Source organism: Solea solea, chromosome 8, assembly GCF_958295425.1.
Source record: "Solea solea chromosome 8, fSolSol10.1, whole genome shotgun sequence".
Taxonomy (NCBI): Eukaryota; Metazoa; Chordata; class Actinopteri; order Pleuronectiformes; family Soleidae; genus Solea; species Solea solea.
In genome coordinates this window covers 4,789,504-4,808,224 of record NC_081141.1, presented here as the reverse complement: position 1 = coordinate 4,808,224, position 18,721 = coordinate 4,789,504, and the positions used below count along the sequence as shown (strand labels likewise).

The 18,721-nt window shown below is 46.6% G+C and overlaps 1 protein-coding gene across 9 annotated transcripts in view; it reads right to left on the bottom strand.

The window, feature by feature from the left end:
* The window catches only part of fbrsl1 (fibrosin-like 1), a 280,456-nt gene that overhangs the window by 28,767 nt on the left and 232,968 nt on the right, over positions 1-18,721 (bottom strand). For all 9 annotated transcript variants that reach the window (XM_058637274.1, XM_058637269.1, XM_058637275.1 and 6 more), the window contains one exon: positions 4,876-4,924. In XM_058637274.1, the coding sequence (XP_058493257.1) occupies positions 4,876-4,924 (49 nt within the window). The remainder of the gene's footprint in view (positions 1-4,875; positions 4,925-18,721) is intronic.

Genomic DNA, 18,721 nt, shown 5'->3' with positions numbered 1-18,721 from the left:
TACCTTAAATAAATCACAAAAGACGAGCTGAGCGACTGTTCAACTTTAGCAAACATGACTCTGTTTTGGTTTAAAAACATAAATTCTGCTCTGAAAACGGGGTACGACGGATGGAGCCACAGTTTTTTATCATGCATCCAAAACCACCAACGCCTACAGCTCCTTCTGTCACAGATGAGCGCCTCACAAGAACGTTGGACTTCTTGATGAAGAAAACATTTCCTATAGAGCTGCCTGGACTTTGACAAACAAATCTCAGTGCGTAGTGAAGGTGAGATAGTCCAGGCTTAGATTCCGCAGCAGAGCTAGAGCTGCTTTCAGTTCCAGTGCTCACTAATCTGTCTGCGTAAAGCCCCCCCGTCTGTGTGAAGCCTGTGCAGCCTTTGTTTTCCCAGCAACATATCTGCCCTCTAGTCCGACCGGCCAGCCAGCAACACTCTCCATCTACCTCCACTCTACACTGACTCAATGGTGGTGAAAAGCTGATTAGTTGGTCACAGGGTCAACCTCCATTCATTATTTAATAGGTGAGAGGCTGCAAACACTCGGGCCAGCCGCCGAGGTTAGTGATACATTACGCTGACCTGGACCAGAAGAGAGCTGCTTGGACCAAACAAACACGCGCTCTCATTTTCTTCACTATTCCTGCGCTGCCCTCCATTCCCCCGGCCCCTGACCTTGCCGCTCACGCTCCAATCCCCATCCTTCCTCCTTTCTCTGGCATTCGGAATCCAGCAGGTGAGGCGGTGGGTGTGCTTCCTTTTCCTGTAGGTCTGCACTGCCATGTGGCTATGGCTGCCCTCAGGTAACTGAGGAGGAGGAGGAGGAGGAGGAGGAGGAGGAGGAGGAGGAGGAGGAGGAGGCGGAGGAGGCCATAGCTCTTTTATTGACACGCAGCAAACAGCAGTGGCAGAACAAAGGCCACTCAGCACCTATTGAGAGAGAGCCGGCCTGCGGACAGGGTGGTTGATTAGCGATTCGACACAGAGACCGTGGACTGTGTAGCACATAATGAGAGCTTAGGAGGCCGGCCATGATCTGATGGGGGGGGGGGGGAAGGAGGTATAGTGGAGGCAGAGTGGAGGAGGGGAGAGGACGGGCTCAACCAGGAGGAATTGATTTCTCACAATAGATATGGATAAGTAAAGTAAACGTTAAAATAAAGTAAAAGCCTCCATAAAAAAAGGTCCTAAATCCTTACATTACAGCATTGTTAATGTGTTTGTATATAAACAGTTAGAGGATAAGCCCCTAAATCCACTGCAAAGCTAAGTGGTTTACGCATCTCTTTTTTTTGTTTGTTTACTTCTATGTCAATTAAGCAAATTGCTCTGACTTCCCTGACGAGCAGCAGAGCTAAAGTGAGCGGATTTTGCATTCATGTCCAAAGGCTTCAATCTCCCTGAACGGCACACTAACCCTGTGTGCACCTTTCAGCGGGCCTGATGTTTGTAGTTAGATGTACACGATGGTAGTTTTGTGTGTGAGTGTGCGTGTGTGTGTGTGCATGTGCGTGTGCGTGTTTTCTCTTCTTCATCTGCACACTCTCTCCTTCCTTTGTTCCACCAGTCTAATCCAGTATGTGTGGGCCGGTAAGTTTAATGGAAACAATTTATTAAGTCCGGCTTAAAATGCCATCTGCAGCTAAGCCTCCCAAAGCCGCTAAGCTCCTGGTTTCGCCCCAGAGCTCGCCGTGTTCGCGCTTACTGTAATGCTCTGTTTAAAATGAGCACAACGGGTCAAAATTAATCAGGATTACAAGGGCACAAATCCACTTCAGAAATGGGTTTTCCACCAATCTTGCTCCTGCTATCCTAAGGCGCCCCAGGTTTGTTGGTTGTTACACCACATGGGCTCACCCTCATCCCACAGCAGGTAGCAACTAGCACAACAGAAGCCCCAGAGAACAACATTCAAAAGTGCTCCTCTCAAATATTTCTGACGGCTAACAGCTCAGCGATAGCTCCCCACCGCCTCCAGAGGCACAGCATTGTGAAATGTCATACGGCCTGAGAAACGCGGTGTTTACGCGTGGAGTTGCCCCGTGCATGCTCAGCAGCTACATTTAACTTCCTATTCGCCTTCAAGCGAGTGACAACAGTCAACCCTGACCTGCAACTCAATAAGCGTAACCCAGAGGGGAGCGCAAGTCTTCACAGCGCCTGCACTTAAACACGCCATCCTCCAAGAAATCAATAGTTGCAGGAGGTTTTAAGACAGGAAATAAATAAAACCTAATACACGTTAGATAATCTTGCCCTTCACTGTACCTCTCTACCTTGTAACCACCAACACAAGCGGACGCTGCGTCCAAAGAGAACAGCTCATGAGTGTGATCGGTGCTGTTAAGCTTGCATCTATAACAGGATGTCAACAGTGTAGAGATGATGAAAAGTATGAGAGAAAGACAACAAGGGTGTCTGGGTTTTTACCCCAAACCATGTAGTATGTGTCTAATTACAGGCTTCTGTCTTCCCTGATTACAATGTTGCTCTTTCTTCTCCTCTCTTAACCCTGAAGCGTTTCATTAACGTGACAGACTGTCGGCCTGTGTGCAATTTGGACTTAACCTCAACTGTTTGTACCCGTAACCGCTCACCAAAATAAAGTTCCCGAGTGCAGAGAGGAAATGATGTAAAAGAAAGAGAGAGAAAAAAAACAAACAAACAAACACACCGACACTCTGGACAAATGTGCGAGCCAAACAGCGTCACAGCATACAGTATTTATGTGTGTGCGTGAGCATCTGTGCAGTGTGTCTCGCAGCCAACAGCTCGACAGGCCTGGTGATCAGAGGAAAGCGGGCTTTTCATTGATCCCACAGGACAGCGAGCTAGACCGGTAATGGGACACATACGCTGCATTCTAAACCAGAGGAAAACAGCCTGTGGGCTGCTCTGTATTACACACACACACACACTCAAAAACCAGTCTAGGCCAAGAAACAAACCCTGCTCTCGAATCTATTACAGCTCAAAAACAACAACACTGGAACGGGAGATGATTGCTGTGATGCTTCGCCCCGGATTCTAACCTGGCACCCTTCTTCTACATTACACAAACAGGATCCAGTGGATCTGTGCGATAATCACAAAAGTCTGATTGGATTGTCTGGATGTAATTCCAAGGGTCCTAATCCTCAGCCCTGCATGCACATTAGCGACTGTGCGAGTGTGTGTGTGTGTGTGTGTGTGTGTGTGTGTGTGTTACAGCCTCTACGATCACTTCTCCACAGCAGACAATGTTTATACGCGAGCGTGTTCTGTATGGTCGTGCAGGAGAGTAAGTCAACCCTCACCCTGACAGCTGACAACTACAGTAGTCCTGCAGAACAAATGCAGTCAGCCACGGTCTAGTTGTTTTCTAAACCATGCAAGTCTGGAAGTCATTGTCATTGTGGACGCCGGTTCCATGAGCCTGCCAGCCGGTCACAGGTCATCTACATCACACAGCCCGCAGATCTGGCTTCCCTCCCGTGTTGTCAGCCATGCTTTTGCACTTAGCGGTCACAGCTACTGCACTGCAGCGAGCGACGCCTTCGTACGCTGTACAGACGGATTTAAGCTTTCACACCAGATGTTCTCATGGAAAGGTAAAGCTAACAAAAAGCCACTGTTTGTTGGAGCTGGAGGTAGTTTTACACTGATACGTGAACTCTGGGCGATGTTCTCTCCTGCTTGTGTTCTTGGACGCTAACTAGGCCTAAATTATTTTTGGAAAAAAATATCTGCGATTTATCTTTTTATCAAGGATTAGTGGAAGTATTCAGCGTGTAATACGTTTGTGATGTGCTATCAAAAGTTTAAACAACTTAGAACGCAGAGATCCGAATCATTTCCAACGCGTATGTACTTTAGATACGGACAATCAAAAGTCGAAGAACTGTGATTTTGTGATTTGACAATTGCATTGTTTCTAATTGCAATTTCATTACACAACATCCAGAGAATGCTTGTCTGAAAAGCTGCTTTCGAGTTTAGTTTGAAAACAAAAAAAAAAACCCGTCCCTAATTACAACCAAATGCTGATTATAGTGCACAGTCTCATGTGCACACCCCCGTTACTCTGACAGAAACCTCCTCACATGGCCATATTTCACATTGTTCTGCACTCCCACCTCCTTCTCCCTCTGCTTGTGTTAATAGCCGTCCTTATTGGTTCCTGCCCTGAGGGGACGTGGTCTGCATGCTGCTGTCTGTCACTAGTAGGCCTGATCGCGCCTCGCGGCCCCTTCTCGCCTCCCCGCGTAAACAACTTGACACCTTCCTCCCTCGTCTGACCTGGAAAGCACACTGCGTCTGCCGAGCGCACAGGTGCGGCGGCGCGGCTGTGCCCACGCGGCCGCCGCACCGACGCGTGGACACATGTTGCACACGGAATCACATGAAATCATACACGAAAGAGGCAGAAACCTCATATTCCACATTTGTGCATATGTGAATACACACAAACACACACACACACAGAGTTTGTATTGTCTGGGGGGCTGACAAAGCTCTTTCTCTCCTTCCTTTGGCATCCATTATGTTCCAGGCCTGCTGTCAGAGAGCTTGTATTGCCTGAGGGGATGTTCCCATTTGTGGGAGCATGTGGCATGGAGGCTCTAAATCCCCTCTAATGAACCAATATGTAGGAGGGCTAAGCCTTTGGCGGGGTCGTCCAACAAACGTCACTTGGGCACCCGGGCAAAAATGTATGCATATGTAGTCACCAGACCTTATTTATGGCTGCTGACATTTAAATCTGAATGGGAGCTGCAGGATTAGAGAGCGCGGCCGATTTGGACTCAAAAAAAAAAAAAACCTCAGTCGCTGTTATGTGTTTGAGGTCGGAGGAATAAAAGACTGAGAGAGAGGAAACAGTGCAGGCGCTTACCTTTGGGTGTGGTGGGTGAAAAGAGCTTTTCTGATCCTACATCAGACACCTGGGGAAACAAGAGAGACGCCGTTAATAGACTGATGAGTGACAAATTCTCAAAAACACTCACTCGTTGCTTGTAGCTTGGATGTAAAGTCCAGCTCCCATACACAGCATTTAAAAGTCAATCAACAGCTTCCTAGCAGCTCCCTCTGTACCTGATGGTCCCTGTCTGGATCTTTACTAGTGGAGGAACATTAGGTGGCACTGTTGTGCCACCTGAGAAGCCTCAAAAGAAATGCTGTCAAAGTCAGAGGAAGTCAGCGAGGTTGCTATGCAGGCGTCAGAGCACAAAGGCTCCTGCGTACACGCTGCTGCTGCTGCTGCTGCTGCTGCTCAGAAAGCATATTTAACATGACCTGCAATGTTTTTGAATTAAATAATTATTCTTATTGGACAAATTGATTCATCACAGACAATATCAGCCGTCGTCTGTCGCCAGCGTGAGCATGGTTGAGACAAATACATGTGAGAAAGAAAGACATCTGATTATGAAGTGATAGTGGAGACTCGTAGACTAAACATCGTAAGGTTTTTCCTTTGCTCCTTTAGAGGGAAGTGGATTTTGGCCTCAGTACAAAACACACCATACATTTTAAGAAGAAAAAAAAAACAAAAAAAACACATTCTTCCTGGCTAGACATGACATTTTTAACACTCCGACCAAAAAGCAGTAAAAGAAAAATACCATAGCAACAGCCTGCTTGCTTGCTTGGAAGATAATATTAACAATAAATGTCTTCCTCCGCCTGTAATATCAGCCCATGGTGAGGTGTTGTTTAACCCAAGATTTCCCTCTGCTGCCTCTCCCCTCGCTCGGGTTGTGCAGACTTGTAAAAAGCTGCAGGAGCCGAGCATATGTTCCAGCCAAAGGGCCTGAGTGTCCTTAACCGCCGTGCTTGTATTTTACGCGGCACAAAGGGACCATATGTAAGGAATGAACAGTGAATCAGAGTGAGTGAGAGACAGAGACCCAAAAAGAAAGCAAACGATTCTGTAAACACAGATGGCTGTCCTTGGCACCTCTGCTAGTTCCTCACAAGTGTTTTGAGGATGTCCTCTTCTTTCCAAGACCTCCCAATTTCTCTGTTACAGTTCTCCACAGCGTTTGTCTGTCTGCGTCGCATGTTCTCGGTTCTGCTTTACAAGCAAGCGACAACCCTGTGATTTGTGTAGGAAGTCTGTCCTTAACGCAACAATAGCAATACTGAAAACAAATACAGTATACTATATAATACCCTACTTAAACTGTAAGATAATATCAACAACACAGTTCCTTAAAACTTCACCTGAGAGAGTATTAGTTTCAGTGCCTTTAGCTTCTGCTTTAGCAGATGTGTGAAAGATAAGCTGCTGTATTTATAGCACGACTATAGTCAACGAGTGTGTTTACAGAAGTTCAATAACCTGAGGCAAATGCAAGAGGGGGTGGGGGGGGGGTGAATAACACCTCTTAAGTTTAATCTTGATAACAGGAACATTCAGAGAAGGACAAACACTCAGCTGAATTGAGATGTTTCCTGTTTCCTCTTACAGTAGACGAGGTGAAGAGACTATAGAGGAGGGAGAGTGTTGTGCATTGCCCTCCTTCACTCTCCCAGAACCAGGGCGCCAGGCTACAACACAGGCTCTTTGTTAGCTTTGGACGACATTAAACGCTCCAGTACCGAGCCTCGGCGCAGCGGCAGCACAACCTCAGGCTTGAATCGCAGCCCTGGAGGCCGCGGAAGAAAAATATGGGCTCAGGCTGAAATGAAGCTTGTCAAATGGACACGGGGGTTGGCTCAGGGACTCGCTCAGAGTGGCATGGGGTCACAGAAGCAACAAAAAGAAAGAAAGAAAGACGGGGCAGGTCATGTCATAACTCACTGAAACAGTTACAACAATTGTTATGACCAGAGTGGTTATCCAGAGAGCAGGGAAGACATAACATGTTCCTGAGAAGGAGAAGAGAAAATACTGCATTTACCATGTGTTGACCTAGATCTCCTTATTCCTTTTCTGGCCTTCCTGAGTATGCAGAGAGCTGTTTCATGTTGCAACCGTCTTCCAAGTTACACCAACAACCAATATTTAGGTTTTTAACGCGCGTGTTTTGCACCTGCCAAGTCTGCATGAGTCAGTCAGATAATCCACAATTACAAGGCCGGCTTACAAAAGCACTTCCTGTCAAAGCAGAGCCCTGATTTTGGCGAGCTGTTGTTTTTGTATGAATTTCTAGGTTCTGCTGGTCAAGTTGACATTTTTTCACGGGGCTGTGCTGCTGGCAGTCTGAGCCGCCTGCGGTTGTGGTGTGCAGAGGTCATGTATAACAAATTCTTCACACTCTCTTTGTTGAGGCAACCCTGGGTGCCATTAAAAACAGACCGAGAAAGACGAGATAGGGGGGGGGGGGGGGGGGGGATATGTGTGGATAGAAAGAAAGAGACAAAGAAAAAAAAAAAGAGGAGCAAAGGCCAGATTTTCCAAAGGAAACAGGGAAATTTAACTATTTTAAAAAAATAATAGAGGAAATTCAAGCCACATTGCCTAGGAGCCAACAGCCCTTGGAGCGGGCCGCAGGAAGCCTGACCTTTGTGGGGGCCGTCTGCTATTTGAGCCTGGGGCTTCAGGAGCCTGGCCTCCTCTCTGGAGGGCCGTCAGCAGGCCTCAGCTTTCCTTCCCTATTCTATTCATTAGCCATGCTTTATGATTCAGCTTCCTTTGAGCCACACAAGAGCTCCCTGAGGAAAGAGACTGCTGGAGAGAGGGAGAAAGAAGGGAGTGAGACTGAGGGAGGGGGGAAAAAGCAAGAAGGAGGTCATAGGGCCCAGCCGGGACCCAGCTCTCAGCAGCTGTGAAATCCTCCTGTTTCCTCGGCAGTCGTAAAAGGAACGAGGGGGAGAAAGAAAAAGAAGGCAGCCAGGGAGGGAGCTGAGCCAGTAAACCCACCATTTGAGTGCTAACTCCCTAAAGAGCCACATGCAGAACCATAATTCCCAGATTTAGGGAATGCCAAATTACAAATTACACTGCTGTTTGTTTTAAAAAGTCCCCAACTTCCCTGAACACCAATGACTTATTGGCTGCATAAATCTCTAGATAATAGCAGAGCCACAGAGGGAGAGCAGAGGCAGAAAAGCCTTTCTAGCAATAAGTGAGACATTCACTCACTGCAAGGCAAAATGCATTTGCTGTCACAGCAGAGAAGCACGCGGTGGGGGGGGGGGGCGATCTTACAAAATGTCCATGTCCACATCGTGTCTACTTAACACCACAGCAAGTTAATTAATTAAGACAATCTGAGCTTAATTGAATTTATTTAGAGTTAAAAAAGCTTCCACGTTCAATTTTTGCACAATGGATCAAGAGAGCGAGGCGGTGCAGGCGGCGAGGGAGGCTGGAATAATAAACCGAATGACCTTCGGGCATACATTTATGAAACACATTGATCAGTTAAGGCTGCGATTTCAATGAGACAGAAAAGTCAGCAAATACCAAGATTCAGTTAACCTCATTTAGTAAAGACTGCTGAGAGACCAATTTCTTTCCACACAATCCCCCACCCACCGATCCCACTGTTTCATATGAAACAATCCCAGCGCCGGCCAACTACCTTTGATTTTAGTGCTGCTATCGCATGTCCGACATTCCTCTGAGCTGAGCAAATGATCTACAAACAAGAGGAGGAAGCCTTGTGGCCAGAGGTTAGGTAAACCCAGACTGAGTAAAAACCAAATTCGGTAACTGTCTCTTTCCTCTCTACTTGTGAGTGCTATAAAAAAAGCCCTCCCCCTCCAATGAAAAAAAATACATGTCATTTCATCACAACAGCTGTTAATAGGCTTTACTGTGGGGCTGCTTTTGAATTATTTGGCACGTGATTTCTGTTTGACAAGAAGAAGAAAAGACATTTAAACATTTAATAATAATGTGCCACAAACCGAATGAGAGAGGGCTTCATGTACATTTGCTGAAATCACTGCGGCGCAATATAAAAGCAATTTTAGAGGCGGTGACAGAAGGTAACTCGATGCAAATGAAGTCATCACTGTAGGTGTAACTGATAAAGGTTGTCCTGTGAAATAAAAACAACTCTGTGTCTCTGTGTAGGTGAGGACACGTGGACGGTCCTGAGGACACGTGGACGGTCCTGAGGACACATGGCTACTCTTTGCTGTGCTGATGTGATCCATTGGGCAGCACGGAAGAAAGAGATGAAATAAAACAAAAGAGGGAGAGAAAGACGAGATGGCGAGAGGGCACGCGAGCTGACACAGACACTCGGGCTCTCAATTACCCTGGCTGAACCCCGTCTGTGGCTGCACACCTCTAAAACCCACACAGACACGCTGAAGAGGCTTGTGCAGCTCTCCGTTTCAGTACTCTAATTGACTTTCATTGTTTTTGGCAGCCGAGAAACGACAGTGAAGTCATTCTATGTTTGTCTTAAAATCTTCAATGTGAATTAAAGATAATAAAAGATGTTAAAGGCTGCACAGTGATTTTAAACATCGTCATAAAGACATAAGAAAATGGCTTTGCAGCTAGGATAAAAAAAAACACGGCATCAGCAGCTGCCCCGGACCCTCATCTGTCACCTTTTTACCCCAGATGTCTGCTAATGCTACTTTAGCAATAAACGCCGCATTAGCCATGCACAGTGGGCCTACAGCTCCCAGGCTGCAACGGGTGACACAGAATTAATTATCTCCCTTGCATTTGTCCTCACTTCGTTCCAGAAACTTAATGACCTCCCGAGCGGTCGTTTATTATAAGCCACAGCAGCGCGATGCATTCCCAAGGTAGGGAGCAGACATCATCTAGCGTTCCTCCAATTCTCACCCACCGCCGCCGCCGCCGCCGCCGCCGCTGCCACCACTGCCTGCTTGTCAGAACAGGTGTGGGCCAGCAAGACTTCCAAACCCCCAGCGAGCATGATGGGATATACAGTATGAACCGAGAAGAGAGAAAGAAACCTCCCACGCAACTGTCAACCGACAGATACTCGCCTCAACTGGAGCATCATTAAGATGATAATGAATTCCATAGTGACCGTGTAGAATAGAGTGGTCTACGCTGGCGCGCACACACACACACACACAGACACACAAACCTCTTTATGCTTAGCCCTGAGTGCCATTTTCATAGCCACGAATAATGCATGTGTGTGTTTGACAGTGGGCCGGTGATGACAACTCCTGCTCTTCCCCCAGCAACAGACGCATGGAAATGAATGCCAAGAGAGGAGCAGGGGGGGCTTGAGCTTTGTGTAAAATATTACCCTTCTTCTCGCTTACCGCAGCCCACACCACTACTCCTACCTCCCCTCACTGTGCTGCTGTGCAGCAGTTGCTAGCCGTTATCATGGCTGCCTGTCAGTTTACTATACAAATTAGCAGTCTATCAGGGGAATGCAGGGGCCTGTTTCATCAGTAGGGAGAAGGGCAGAGGCACGCATTGCATTAAAGGCTCTTGCCGCCGCAGACAGATAGGGTCACAAATCAGCACCGCAGCAGGCCCACAGCCAGCACTAACCAGATAAGGAGAAATGAAGGAAAAAGGACGAGGCATATTTCACCAGAGAGGAGCCAGACCTGCTCAGACTCCCTGCAAGGGCCTGGAATAAAAGGATGGCGGAGGGCTGCTGGGGAAGGGAGGTATAAGGATGGAGGAGGTCACAAATCACAATGTGAACCTTACAGATTGCAAGGCAACAAAAAGAACACGAGAAACAGTCACGGAATAAAAAAATAACCAGAGGGGGAAAAAACCAACTGTTTTATAAAATGTCAACAACAGACACAGAGGAGTGCTTTCAGTTGATTATCAACTGAAAATCACAGGAAATTAGGGCGAGCACATTCCCACCTCTTCCTGTGCAGCGAACCTGTGCATGTTAATACCAGCAGAGACAAAACGGCTGTGAAGGGTTCTCATTAAGTGGCATAATGCGATGAGGCACAGTCTAAATTGCAGCAATAAAAGCCGACAGACAAATCATCTCGACCATCACAATCCATTTAACTCAATTAATTCAACACAAGATCTGAACTCAGTGGTGTAAAAGCATGTGCAGCTTCGTCTCCCCTGTCCGTCTTATGAGAATAGGAGGGGTGGGGGGGGGGTGGATGGGGGGCTATGTGCACCTGGAAAGGTTAGTGGTATCTCTTTTATGATGAGTATCTCTTTGAATTCTGTGTGGTGCGGCCACTGCACTTTGATTAAGTCCTGCTGCTTAAGACCAAGGAAATGGAGAAAGAGGGAGAAAGTCAGAGAGATAAAGGCCGAAGGGAGACGGGAAAACAAAAGCAGGAGATAGCAGCGGCTCTGCTCAGCGGAGCACCGTTGACTATGAAAAGGGTGTGGCCTCCCTGGCTTTTTAATGTCAAAATGTGCGCCGGCGGAGATAAGAACAGCAGGTAATCTCCCGGTGGAATCGGGGGGCTGTTCGTCATTACTCCCTGGCTCTGATTAAGATCAGAGCGCTGGTGGCTTCTCCTGGCTCTCCAGGCTTTTTGGCAGCCGAGATCGCAGATAGCCCTTCAAGACACGGCTCACTGCTCCCTGATTGGCTGGTCAACAGCCACAACCAAATCCCAGCTCCCTTGGGCGCGCTATGAGGAGGAATGATAGGACAGGTCACGGAAACTCACAGTCCCCATATCCACATCACCCTTTTGTTGTAAAGCCTTTACCCCATTGTCAGTGTGTGTGGTGGGAAATAAAATAATAATAATAAAAAAGAAGCCTTTCTCGACGATATTGTCTGAGAGGCGCGATAACAGACAGGCGGATTATTTCAAAAACAGCTTTCTCCAGAGCTCTCACAATGCAGCACTGTTGTTGCTGTGGAGAGGATCCGAGAGGAGATAATAATAATATTCCTAGTCAGAGCCTTTGCTGCAGTAGAGCCGCTTTCTAACAGATAGATACACACAATTCTGACTGGCCCGCCATGACATAATCGCCCTGCAGAGAGCTGCAGGCGAGCTTGGTCGACAAACCACCTCTCACTGCAGCTTGTTAAGAGAGAGGTGGCTTTAAGCATCGCTCAATAGACACTCCTATTGAACTTCTTCTTTTTTTTTTTTACTCCATCTGAACAATGTCTAGGTGAGTCATAGCCCACCTCAGGCTACACAAGTTACAGTCTTCCTTTCTTCCTCTGTCTTAAGATTGTACTGCACTTTTGACTTGGATGAATTTGCTAAGAGGGGGGGGGGGTAAAAAACAAACTCGGCAGGATCTTAAATAATGCATCAGAAAAAAATATATCGGCGACCCTTTCCCTTGCCTCTACCCACCCACACTGAATTTCTTGTGCAGTGAAAGACAGCACACACAAAAAAAGCAGAAAAGGCAGAGCTGGCACTACATGAGATGTGTGGTAGGCATTGGTTTTCTCCTCTGGGCACGGACACCTCTAATAAGGGTGGAAGAAAATGCACAGCAAACGGCAGATCTCACCCGTTCCATATCAGTGATTCGGAGTAATATGAATCACCTCCCCTCTAACACAAACAAATATTGTTCTAATACCAGTGGGAGTTACCGAAACTATGAGGGATCCAGGCTCCACGCAACTGCCTCCACACCAGTCATCCTGAATCACATAGCCTGCTAAACCCTACACCGTTCACACACGAGGTGCCCGTGACCCCCCCGACCTTTGAGCTTGGCTCTCTGCTGAACTCACAGTTTATCAGTGTGACAGGGAGTGTGAAGTCGTTGATGCTGGTTTAGTAACAACATCTCTCTCGAACGACAACGGGAGCAGAAACGAGGCAGAGGGGAATTTAGAGAATTCATCTCTGCATCCTGCTCGTGTGTCAGCTGCAGGCATGAGAGTCGGCCGCGCTCGCGGGGTCAGCGCAGCCACTTGTCCTGTGGAGGAATGAAGAGGGATTTGTGGAGGACAGGAGGTCGCAAGTGGAGGAATGGAAAACTGGAGATGTGACTGAGAAGACCCACTGGTTACATACCACAATGACCTTGTCACTTTAAGGCACACTATCCGCCGTGCTAGCACAAACAAACACGGTATGTACTATATAAAGGAGTCTCAGACCTCCAAAGCCCCTAGGCCATGTTGGAAAGGGATGTGGCACGTTAAGTCGTTAAGTGGAATTTACTTTTGATGCAGACATCACGCCTCAAGTTTCTGGCAGCTGTAACCCAATCATTCCCCTGGGCCTCACTGCAGGGTAGGACAGGACACCAAACGCTCAGGCAGTCACCTTTGGAAATAGCTTCAATGTTCAGCTGCTACTATAAAAGAGGGCGGGGCTTATCATGTTGCTCGCTCTGGGATTGTGTGATACTGTTTACTAGGGGCGTAAGAAAATATCGATTCACTAAAAAGTTGAAATAGTTCATGGTATGACACTGTATCACTTCTTTGAACAGAGGTTTTGTGTTGTAATTTCGCCTCCAACCACTAGCTGGCAGCATTTGACTCTCCACATACGCATTAGAGCGTATAACCCAGTACATTGCAAAATATCCTACTGTTTACAACAGATTAATTCATTTGTTTCAATGACAACAAAGAAAAGGAGGAAATATTGCTATTAGAAAGAAAACATGTTTGGTATTTGCAGCTTGCTCATACAAGTAATTAAAAATAAAGAACGCCCACTGCTTAGTCACAACACATCTTTTTGACTTTGATGTTATCGTTTCATCAGCACCTTTGCTTCCCTTTGTGAATACATGAGCGGGTTTTGAGTCAGGCGTGTTATGACTCTGTATCATGGGAAAGTGTTGGCCTAAACCTTTACATCTCTTTCAGGACATGGCATAGCACTTGAGCTCCCCTGTCAGCGACAGTCCAGATGTGGGAGCCCATGTGGGGTGGGTAGGAGAGTATAAATAACCACCATGACATGCCAGGAGCTTTGTTTTGCGAGGGTGGAGCTAACTGCGCACCTCTAGGGAATCCAGCATAAGCCAGTTTAACACCAACACGACAACTGCAGAGATCTTGTGAGAGAACTCGCGGCTTCCGACTTCACACTTACAGTGAAACTTCAGTCGAGCGACTCGCCTGTGAGCTGACCTTGACAATGGCCATGGTGCGAGTGGTTTTCAATTACAGCGATCATTCCTTAAACCAACTGCTGGGCAAGACTTAAGAATGGCATGTATTTAGGTTTACATTGTGTTTATATAATCAGGTACAGAGCAGTGACAGACATCTACCCACATTTCCTTTATTTAGTCAAGTATAGTTTGCAAAAATGGAGTGTTAAAGGTGAACTACATGCACACCAACTGGTTGTTACCTCTGGTAACAGCAATAGCACTGTTGGAGGAATCTGATCTGGCTTCTAACTGAACTCAGATGGCAGGACAAAAGAATTGTAGGCAGGACGAGGATGATATATTGATGTGTTTGCATTGCCGGAACAGATTTGTGAGCCATCACTGCACAGAGCGCTATTAAAAGTCGTTGGCCATGCCAAGTGTATGCAGAGCATCATTTGCTCTGGATTAAAATATAATGAAGCAAGTGAATGCAACTTTGTCTTACATACAACTCCTTAAATTATTCAAGTGGAAAGAAAAAACAACAGACAGGAATGTTCCCTGGAGCACTGATACCCTTTTCTGGGCTTGTTCACGACGGCAACAATGAATATGTTAGCGCTTGTTAAAAGCTTTGTTTTCTTTGGGAGTCTTGGAGCCTACGAGCGGACTAAATGAGCAAAGAGAACTCCAAGTCTGTAGCAGAGGCCAGTCCTTTTCACCTCCAGTGACAATATTGCTGTGTGTGTGTGTGTGTGTGAGAGAGAGAGTGAGTGTACATAATGCAGAGGATTGATTGTTTTTTCAGTGTATGGGAAGAGGCAAGGTTAAACAGCTCATTACTGCAGCGCCAGATAGCCTTAACAAGCCAGTTTCCTGTCAATAAAACAAACCTTACAATTACACTCTTAAACTACCTCCTTAAATGCTGAGAAGCCTGCACCAAACCCCGACTGTCTATCTCAGGCTGATAACTGGTTTAATTAGCCGTGTCACTTAGAACTGTGTGCTTGTTTTTCTGAGGCGGCGCTATAGCAATCTCAATATCCCTGAAGTTCATTTCAACATCTGCAAGTCCAGGAACACTCTGGCTGGCCCAGGTGGCTCCTATCTGTATTTGAATAAGAGATATGCAAACAGATGAAGTCAAAGCAGAAGCCTGTGTGCTCAAGCAGCCTTTTCTCACATTTGAGAGAGTCCTTGGATTAGTTAGTCGAGGCTCCGGGGGCCTTTATACTGCATGCTATTCATTCAGCAGAGAAAGAAAAGCGTGTTTGCATTTCATGTCTGTCACTGGCAAAGATGCATATGGTCGGACTGGAGAGGCCAATGTAAACAGAGTCTACAGAGACAGAAAAAAAGGTGACTATTAGCCAGCAACAGCCAGCAGAAACTAGAAGAAATCCCTAAAGCACAGTTCCCTTACATTTATTCTATCAGTACACGAATTAAACAGGAGAGGTTTAATCATGTGTAAAAACTGAGATGCTGGATGCATTAAGACAATGGAGGATAGGAGGTTAGTTCAGGTCACACCTTATTAATCCTGTTCTTCTTGCTTCCCAGATCATTGGTTGAAGTACTGGGATGGATCAATAGTTTTGCTGCCCAGTACCCCACCCCCATGCCACCCAAAATATGTCGTTACAGACTACTTTTGGTGTAACCCTGTATCATCTCTCTGAATGCTAAGACCTCTGGGCCATAGGCCACTTTCATGAGTGACAGGATCAAGGATAGCAGTGAGTGTAGGCAACAACTTCTGGTTCAGTGCCCGCCCTTGTACCCACAACAGATCAATACCCCATTTAGAGTTATGAGATATAATCCAGCTCCTCTATCAACCACTGTGTGTCTGTTTTCCATCACAGATGGAAATATACTTATAATAATCAGGCAGTCCTTGTTTTTCTCCCACATACCATTTAGACATAATAAAGATATTGTTTGCAACACGTACTGTGTGTGTACACTGCAGTCTTTAATTGGCGTAAAACCTGTATTTACTTATTCATAAATAAATCTATAATATATGCATGCAACAAAAGTGTACACATGCTCAGCCTTATTCTATAGCCAGTGGCTTGTGTTAGCATAGCATTGCTTCCTCACAGTGGGAGAATGCGGGGGCCATGTGTGGGCCACTGTGGTGGTGGTGGTGGTGGTGGGCCAGTGGAAACTGTTCCGTCTGCCTTTTCCTTGTGCTGGGAGAGACTTCAATCTGCTCTACTGACAGTTACACTTGTTCCGTCAGCTCAGCCCCCCACCCTGCCACTAACAGGTGGCTTGTCCCTCACAGCAAAGTCATTTGCCTTGCACAGCAGTAGTCATGGGTAGCCCCAGCCAAGCTGTATTCAGGTTTCCAGAATTATAGCCTGGGCCACCGAGAGAGGCAGTGGCAGAATGCAAAGGATAGGGCCGGGGGGGAGGGAAGGAAGAAAAACCTCCTCCGATCAAATAAATGCCACTGTAAGCACAAGTGACAAGTCTTGTTTAGGGTTGTCTCTGCTCAGGGCCTGAAAGGCCAGCACTGCCTCCTCTCTTCAGCTATGTCTGCAAGCAACGTGGGTGGGTGAGGGAGGGAGGGAGGGAGAAATGTCGGATTGGTGCCATAGCCGAGAGTGAGAGCAGCCCAATTATATTTCCTATCCCTCAAGAGCCGGTCAGACCCCTCTGGTAGAGCGAGGCTTCTGCCATCTCTTCCTTCCTCACCTCTCAAGACACTGCAGATAGATAAATAAATGACAGCCGCGCTGGGGCCCGGCCCAGCCTCCCAGAATACATTGCAGAGGCTGGCTGGCTGCCTGTCCATTTGCCTTCACCTGGCATTACTGCAGATAGACATTTTTCACATTATTATTGTTGCATCGTCTCCATTGTCCTGTTCACTCGCCGGGTTGTGGTTGATGACGGTGGCAGAGGACCTGAGGAGACTGGGAGGAAATGTCTCCTGTCAAAGTCAGCATAGCCTAGCTTAGCAGAAATTTAACAAGTTCCCTGGGCTCTTTCCATTCGCTCTCTGATGGAGCACGGAGCCAGGACATGGCCTGCTGACAGCAGTGGGCATGTCACTGTCACCGGTTCTTGATAGGCCACAGAGAGGAGAGGAGAGGCAACAGGGCTCAACACTTATACCGCATGCTCCCATATTGTTATTTTGCCTTAAAACCAACCGTTTGGAAATGTATCCAGAATAAGAGAAATGCAAAGTAGCCTTAATCACACACAGACACGTCAGCTTTCTTAGTTAAGTGAGTACGTTTGGTGTTGTCACTGTAAAATGCTTACGACGTTACAGAAAGCCAAATGTCCCAGGATGTTTGGGTTTTAACAGTAATAATGAGGTAGAAGCCAACAGTGAAATACTTCAGCTTAAACTGCATGTGTACCAGCATTTTTTCCCCCACAATCTCGCCACTCCCTGATGGTTAAACCCAAAACCAGATGTTGTGGATCAGTGGGGATAAAAAAACAAGGCGAATAAAAGCAAGAGGATGGAATGGTATGCATTAACTATAATCAAAAAGAAACAAAAAGGAGACCAGGATGCTTTAATTACTTCTCACATGTAATTTGGTTTTGTGGGGGCAAGTCGTGCACTGCCAAGAAAGGAAAGATGAAAAGCGACTGAAATTGCATAGAGAGAAAGTGCAGAGGCTTTTTTACACACAGTCAATCTATTCTCCACAGCTGTAGACAAGGCTGATGACTAGCCCCAAAATCTTGCTGTAAATTGTCCATGGGTACCGTGCTTGGATTGAGCCGTTCCGGAGTTGTTCGGCACGGCCCTGACTTTTAGAGAGGTGTTGAAATATAATTACTGTCTGAAACAGGATGAATTGCTCTTTAAAAAGAAATGTGTTTTTTAATGACACACATAAGTCTGTGAGCATCCACATTAAAAATCATACTTTGCAGTTGTTTGCTCAACTATTAAAACACCTTAAAGTCCCTTCAATAACGTAATTTTGATAATATGCCCTGCCATTGTGCCAAGTAGATGAGGATACATGTTATGTTTGGCCACTGGAGAGAGCTTGGATGAGGCCTGAGTGAGGTGCACTATGAATCTACTTCATAGCCATCCTCTGTTTACAGAGTCTCTCTTGACTCGCTGGTGTTGCCACAGTGCTAAATTGCACAGCTGTTCCACAATCTGTGGTGGTGTTAATTACCCAAATGTGAGCGGCAGCTCGTCAGTTCCTCACTAACGAAGGGGCCTGCTTTCCAGCGAGGGTGCCGTATGTTTGGTATGTAGGCCCATTTCCACCCAGCGCTCCCCAGACTGTGCGCGGACCACCCGACACATTCGCATCCCGGAGAAGATGCATCTAATTAAAGCTCACGACTCAAATCTGCTTACTAAGGGGGGAAAACACGCGGGCTGGATTAAAAGATGGAGAAAGGGGTGGAGAGGAATGGGGGAGTTTAATAGACTGCAAGTGAAAGGGCTTAGGAGGAAATATGAGAACTCTCAATAGTAAGATCCCAGGCAAGGCTGGAAGGAAACGCTGTGTAAATGTGAGCCGATCAGTCAGCGTTTGTCAGTCTAATCCCTTAGCACTTCCAAAGCCCCCAGGCAGAGACAGACAAGCAGGTTGTTTTCAAGAAAAGTGGCTTCTTCACTCTTCTGGTTGGCCCCTCTTCCAAGGACACGCACATCAATTCTCAACTACTGAAACACAGACTGACAGATCTCAACAGCCTGTACTCAATGCCAGAACCACTTAGTGATCCAACAGAAAAGGAATCCAAATAATGATGTACAACTTTGGTGATGGTTAACAGCAGCTGC